We start from the raw sequence: 6,825 nt of genomic DNA, 5'->3' as shown, positions 1-6,825 counted from the left end.
CATACTGTTCTTCTGGATGACTCCTCCTTATCCTTCGGATCTCAAATGAAAGGTCACTTAGAGAGGCTTGGCCTGACCATACAATTCAATTAGTTTCCTACCCCTTTAGTCTCTTTCATAGACTGTTATTTTCCTTCATATCATTTATCACAAGTCTTCATACATTTATTGCGTTGTATACATTCAATTCTGTCGATTTTCTTAGAATGTAAGGTTCCCAAGGGCAGGGACTTTGTTTTGTTCACTTTTGTATTCCTAGGACCTAGCACAATGCCTGACACATAACAGGTGTTCCATAAATATCTGCGGACTGACTGACTGTTTCACTTATCCTTGTTCCTTCTACTGCATTTCAATTCTTGCTACTGCAATGTAACCTCCAAGAGGTAGGAGAAAATCATAATGCCCCCCCTCCCTCCATCACTGAATTACTGAGACGGCGTCCTTGCACGTTTGAGCAGCTGCTGCCTTCTCCTGCGAGGCTGTCAAGTACCCCAAGGTGCACAATAATTCTATTAGTAATAGCGTGACTGACGCAATCAGTAGAGCTGTCAGAAATGCTTTCAAACTTACATTCATTGGGTTCTTGGGCACCTGAAACTGCAAGCGACTGTATTACAATTAAGTGAGAATTAGCAGAATGTTAAAGTTCTTTTTAACAATTTGCATAACAAACGGAGGCTTCCCACGCCATCTCTCTGAAATGAAATTCGGATGTAGACACCCTTGCGCTTCAGGACTCTGCGCTCTTGCAGCAGCGCCTCTGCCCAACGGGGGGCGGCAGCATCTCAGTACTCACTCTAAAGACTTGTAGGTGGGAGGAGAGATTCGCGTTCAAAAAGCTTTTTGCCTCTATCCGCTCGCCGTAGCGCCTTAGCCCGCTCGAGTTTCAATGCGCGTTGTTGCTTAACGAAGCTGAGTCCTACACACTGTCCGCTGCTCTCCTGATCATGGCTTCTCCGAGTTCTTTCACCTACTATTGCCCTCCATCTTCCTCCCCAGTCTGGTCAGAGCCGCTGTACAGTCTGAGGCCCGAGCACGCGCGAGAGCGGTTGCAGGACGACTCGGTGGAAACAGTCACGTCCATAGAACAGGTGAGGTGGCAGGACTGGGCGAGGCGCCCGCGCGGGGTGTTCTGGGAGCGGGAGTCCCGTTCGCAGGGCCGCCCGGGTGCGGAACTCACCGGGGAACTACGACTCCCACAGCGCACCGCGGCGCCTTCCCTCTGGGAAGCTCCGGGCGCCCCGGCTTGGGCTTCGTCGTGGAGCGTTTGCGCGGCCAGGTTGGGGAAGGGTCGTTTCAAGGTTGGGCTTGGAGGAGTGGGCAGTAGCCAGGTCCCTTCCGCCCTAAAGAACGAGGAGAATCGTGTTCTACGTCTGGAGAACAGAGGCAGCCCGGGCGGGTCGGATAGCCCACTCCGTTCTGCCAGTACTTTGGGAGGTTCTGGGGTGCACAGTGCACTTTTCCCAACCTGCTCTCAGCTTCTGGAGGCAGAGAGGAGAGAAGGGCCAGGCTGCTGTCATGCCGTTTCACGATCTGTTTAATTTTTGACCTACAGTGCCAGGTTTGGGGGCCTGCCTCGTGGGTGGGCATTTTGGTAGTCATTCAGCCACTAGAGCACCAACTACGTGTCGGACACAATATTAAACGATGGAAGTACAAGGAAATGAAACAGCCCCTGTGGGGACAGGCAGGAAAACAGAGTTTGGAAAGTGCTCTAACAGAAAGTATGGATTTTGGGCTACTAATCATTCCCTAAGGCCTAGAAGTAGGATCGAACCTATCATTTTGAAAAGTGTTTGGGGAATGATTCATATGCCCAAAACCATAGTTTTGTTTTTCTATTTATTCCCTGATTGGAATTGTTCCCAAGATTGTTATGTGGAACTGTTTATCTATCTGTCGGTAGGAGAAGTGGTCAGGATGATTCTTAACACTAATAAATGAACATCCTGCTGCTTACTGAAATAAGATCTCTTAGTGAGGTCAGTCTCCAGGCTTCACCTTGGAGAGACCTGTTTTGTATTTCATACTTGAAGTTGGAAGCCTGTACTTTGGCAAAATTAGTAACAATAGTTGTTATATTGTACAGTTATGACTAGAATTATAAATTTATAACAGAAAACAAGGGCTTGATACATGGTGATTCACAAAGTAGCAGGGAGAATATTTTAACTGGAGATTTAAACTTATGGAATTTAGGGGAGTAAAGGAAATCCTCACCTCTTGAATCTAGCTAACTCTCCTGGGTGGTTTGCCTACCAGTGTGTCCCAGGGAAGGCTGACTGCAAAAGATTGTCAAGAAATTTCCCACTGATGAAAAACCTGGAGGATCTTTGCAGAATTCCTAAATGATGGATTGTTGAGTGATTCGGGTCAAGTGTTTTATTTAGTATCTGACCATAGACTGTCAGATTGCCCTTTTTTTTTCCGAGACGGGGTCTTGCCCTGTCACCAGGCTGGGATGTGGTGGCACAATCTCGGCTTACTGCAACCTCCGCCTCCCAGATTCAAGCAATTCCCCTGCCTCAGCCTCCAGAGTAGATGGGACTACAGGCGCCCACCAACACGCCCGGCTAATTTTTGTATTTTAGTAGAGACAGATTTCACTGTGTGGCCAGGCTGGTCTTGAACTCCTGACCTCAAGTGATCTGCCCTCCTTGGCCTCCCAGGGTGCTGGGATTACAGTCACGAGCCACTATGCGTGGTGCAAGCATCTTTTAAATCTAGACCAAACGGTATGGCAGACAGTAAAGAATCTTACATTTCTTTTTCGTGTTGTTATTCCAGCCACATTGTTAGAGTCTAGGATGAACAGTTTCAGATAGTAGGAAGATAATGTTGTGTCTCATTTTTGTGGCAGCCTCACTGTTTTAATAATCATCTTAGTGACCATTTATTGAGTCTCAGCACAATGCTAAATGCTCTCCACACGTGGTATCATTCAATCCTTACACTTTTTATGGATGAGAAGACTGAAGTTTAGAGACCTACCACCTTGGTAGGTTAATGATGATACATTCATCAAAAGTAACAACCTTGTTAGGAGAAGTTATTTACAGAGGATATACTATTACTCTTTCAGTTTTGACTAAAGCTTCCATTTACTAATAGCTCAATTTTGTGCCATTGCCAGTAAAAACAAATTGATGACTGACACCTGTAATCCCAGCACGTTGGGAGTTCAAGGTGAGAAGATGACCTGAGCCCAGGAGACCAACTTGGGCAACATAACAAGACCCTGTCTCTACCAAAAAAATAAAAATATATATATATAGCTGGGCATGGTGGTATGCACCTGTAGTCCCAGCTACTTGGGAGGCTGAGGTGGGAGGATCATTTGAGCCCAGGAGTTCACAGATGAGCCATGATCGAGCCACTGTACTGGGCAGCACAGTAAAACCCTGTCTCTTGAAACAAAAAACAACTATACTGATTTTGGTACTGGCCTGGGCAACAGAGCAAGACCCCGTGTCTATTTAAGACAAAAACTTTTTAAATTAAAAAAACCAAAACAAAATTACATGCTTGTTACCTGCTTCCTATCTGATTATCAGAAGACTCAGTTTATTTGTTAAGCAATAATTTGGTAATAGGAGTTAAACCTATAAATAGTGGAAGAAGTCCTTAGCTGTGAGTCCTCTGTTCCATTTGTTGATTTTCATTCATTCAGCAAATACTTGAGCGCCTTCTACAAGCCTGGTACTGTTCTAGACACTCGGCATAAGTCGTTGAACAAAAGAGGCCAAGTTGATGCCTTTATAAAACTGTTTCTAGGCCAATGAAGCAGTCAATTAAAAGAGATAATATCTATAGCTATCTCAATATAAAATGTTAATTAGAAGTGCTGTGGAGAGTAACACTTTGGGATAGAGGGGATAGGGTGTGTCAGGAATGGGTGGGGTGGGAGCAAGGGATGTCTTCATATAAGGTGGTAAGGGGAACCCTCTATGACAACACATGTGTTCTGAGACCTGAAGTCTCAGATGAGGGAGGAAGCAATCATGGATCTGGTGCAAGAGTATTCTGGGCAGAGAAAGCAGCAAGCACAAAGGACCAAGGCAGCAGAATGCCTGGTGAGCACGGGGGCTTAGCAAACCAGAGAACAGGAGATGGGTTGGATCATGTAGGGCCTCACTGGCCTTTGGAAGTACTTTAAAATATCCTGACTGAGACGGGGAGCCACTTGGCTATATACCGCCATTTACTGCCCCAGATTCACTTGGCCTTTTTCCAGCCTGCTCTGTAGATGTGCCCTAGGAGGGGGCCCTGCACTGACAGGTTTCCTTGCTTTATGACTGCAGGCCATGGAAAGTATTGCTGGGGGTGACTGAGAAGGAGAAGAATGAGACCGTTGTATTTCTTCCCTCCTGCAGGCTTGTGTGGGCTGGGGTTTCCTTAGTCTTAGGGTCACATTTCCTGTCACGTGCCTTCTCTGCAGAGCTCTTTGTCTCCTTCCCTCTCCATTCTTCACACCTTCAGGTCTATGAGGAGTTCAGGTACCCCTGATTTACCAGCTCCAGATACTGCATTTTCTCTTGTGGTTTCCCTACACCTGCCCACATCTTTGTAAATAGTTCCTTTATAAACTCTCCTCAAATCACCCGCTTTGTGCCATCTGTTTCCTGCCAGGACTTAGACTGATCCATGACCAGAGGGTTTTCAGCAGGGGAGTGACACAATCTGACTAGCATTTTAACAGACTCATTTAGGTTACTGTCAAGAGTAGATGGTGGGGAGTGAGGGTGGATGCAGGGAAACCAGTTAGGAGGCTATTGCAGTATCCTGGGAGAGAGGTGACGGTGGCTTAGCTCACAGTGATGGTAGTGGAGGTAATGAGAAATGGTCAGCTCTGGATATTTTTATGAAGGTCTGTACCTTGCTAAGCTGTTTTGTTAATGCAGATGCTGGGAGGGCCTTTCGTGACACTAGAGAACAAGACGTGGTTTTATTGTTAGTGCCTGCCTGCCTTATTGTGCCATCTGGAATCATCCCATTGCAAACACTCTGATTCAGGCCAGTAGGTTAATACTGATAATCTCAGAGGTAGCAGCCTTGCCAAAAAGAGGTGTTTACAAAAGATACTGTTTTTCTTTTAGTTTGTCTTTGAACAGAGGCAAAAGCATCCTCCACTTGAAATGGCATGGTGTCATTGAGCCATTGGCATGGTTCATTGTCAGTCAAGTAACTTGAACTCTGAGGGGAATATTAGAGAATTATTAGTCCTGATCCCTGCCCTCAAAATTCTTTTATCTTAGATAAAAAAGAATATGCTGGAAGGCTGAGTGCGGTGGCTCACTCCTGTAATCCTAGCACTTTGGGAGGCTGAGGCGGGCGAATCACTGGAGGTCAGGAGTTTGAGACTAGGCTAGCCAACATGGTGAAACCCCATCTCTACTAAAAAAATACAAAAATTAGCTAGGTGTGGTGGTGCACACCTGTAATCCCAGCTACTCAGGACGCTGAGGCAGGTGAATCTCTTGAACTTGGGAGGCGGAAGTTGCAGTGAGCCGAGATTGCACCATTGCACTGAAGCCTGGGTGACAGAGCAAGACTCCATCTCAAAAAAGAAAAAAATAAGAATGTGCTATAGGCAGTCACAGAGTCCTAAATTATGACTGCTTTGCACGAGGATTTTAGGGAGTTGAAAAGCCATCTGTGTGGGCTGAGGTGGTCAGGATGACTTCATGGAGAACGTGGAACTGGGTAGGGCTGTAAAAATTAGAGTTTGGGGCAGCCATTCTAGGAGGGGGAGCTGTTTTGAGGGAAGGCTCAGGCTTGACTGGGGGCAGTAAGATGGCTTACCAGGAATGGTGGGTGCAGGTTGGACGTGGTAGGAAATGAGGTGAGATGGGCAGGTGGGCCCCCATCAGGGTGTTGAGAGGCAGGTGATGTGCTGGCTTCAGATTTAGGCAGTGGGCCACCACATATCCTAAGGAGGGACCAGCAGAACAGAATCCTGACCTTCTGCTGTTGACTTGTTTCAGTTTATAGGATCCAAAATATTAGTAAACAGAGGTGGAACAAATCACTAAATATGATAAAACTTCCCCATTTTTTATGCCTCTGATAGACGGAACCGGTCCTCTACTTGGTTAAGTGGTCAGTAGGCTAGCTTTCTGAATCCATTTTATTTTATTGAAATTCAGCATATACCATATTGCCCAAGTGTAAAGTAATCCTGCATATCAAAATTTCCCCATTAAAAAGTCCAAAAGGTTGTTTTTGGTTAAGTTTAAAATATATGTACCTTTAGGTATATAAGTGAAAAATACCTTCTTACATAATTTACATTTAAATTTGGGTCCATATACCTACTTAAAATCACCTACTTTGAAAAGTAACACTAATTTAGAAATGCTGGTTTTCCTCCTCCTCTTATTTATAAAATGTTTCTTTTCAGACTCTTCACATGCATCTTTGACTTCACTATTTTTAATCATCACTGGAGCCACTTTTTGAGTCAGCCAATATGGATTTCCGGACCACATGTTCAGTTCTTGAGATACATCCTTTTTGAATATGAATAAGGTGTTACCACTGAATAGTTTATTCCAAGTTACAAGTATCCACTTGCATAACATTAGACTTCTTTTTTAAAGACAGTGTCTCACTTTGTCACCCAGACTGGAGTGCAGTGATGCAGTCACCATTCACTGCAGCCTTGACCTCACAGGCCTGCCTTGGCTTACCAAAGTGTTGGGATTACAGATGTGAGCCTAGAATTTTTTTTTTTTTTTTTTTTTACAGTATGTCCAGTTGGTATATATTTGTGGTCACTGCAACTTAACCACTTTATTACTTTTTCAAATGGTCTCCTTTTTT

At 45.0% G+C, this 6,825-nt stretch overlaps 1 protein-coding gene across 1 annotated transcript in view; it reads left to right on the top strand.

Moving 5' to 3' along the window:
• The first annotated feature begins 548 nt into the window (after positions 1-548).
• FNTB (farnesyltransferase, CAAX box, beta) overlaps positions 549-6,825 on the top strand; it is a 77,597-nt gene continuing 71,320 nt past the window's right edge. Inside the window, exon 1 of the mRNA XM_011949758.1 lies at positions 549-1,094. Within this exon, the coding sequence (XP_011805148.1) occupies positions 951-1,094 (144 nt within the window). The 5' untranslated portion in view covers positions 549-950. The remainder of the gene's footprint in view (positions 1,095-6,825) is intronic.

Source organism: Colobus angolensis, unplaced genomic scaffold (assembly GCF_000951035.1).
Source record: "Colobus angolensis palliatus isolate OR3802 unplaced genomic scaffold, Cang.pa_1.0 Scaffold3, whole genome shotgun sequence".
Classification (NCBI taxonomy): Eukaryota; Metazoa; Chordata; class Mammalia; order Primates; family Cercopithecidae; genus Colobus; species Colobus angolensis.
This window is presented reverse-complemented; position numbering and strand designations above follow the sequence as displayed.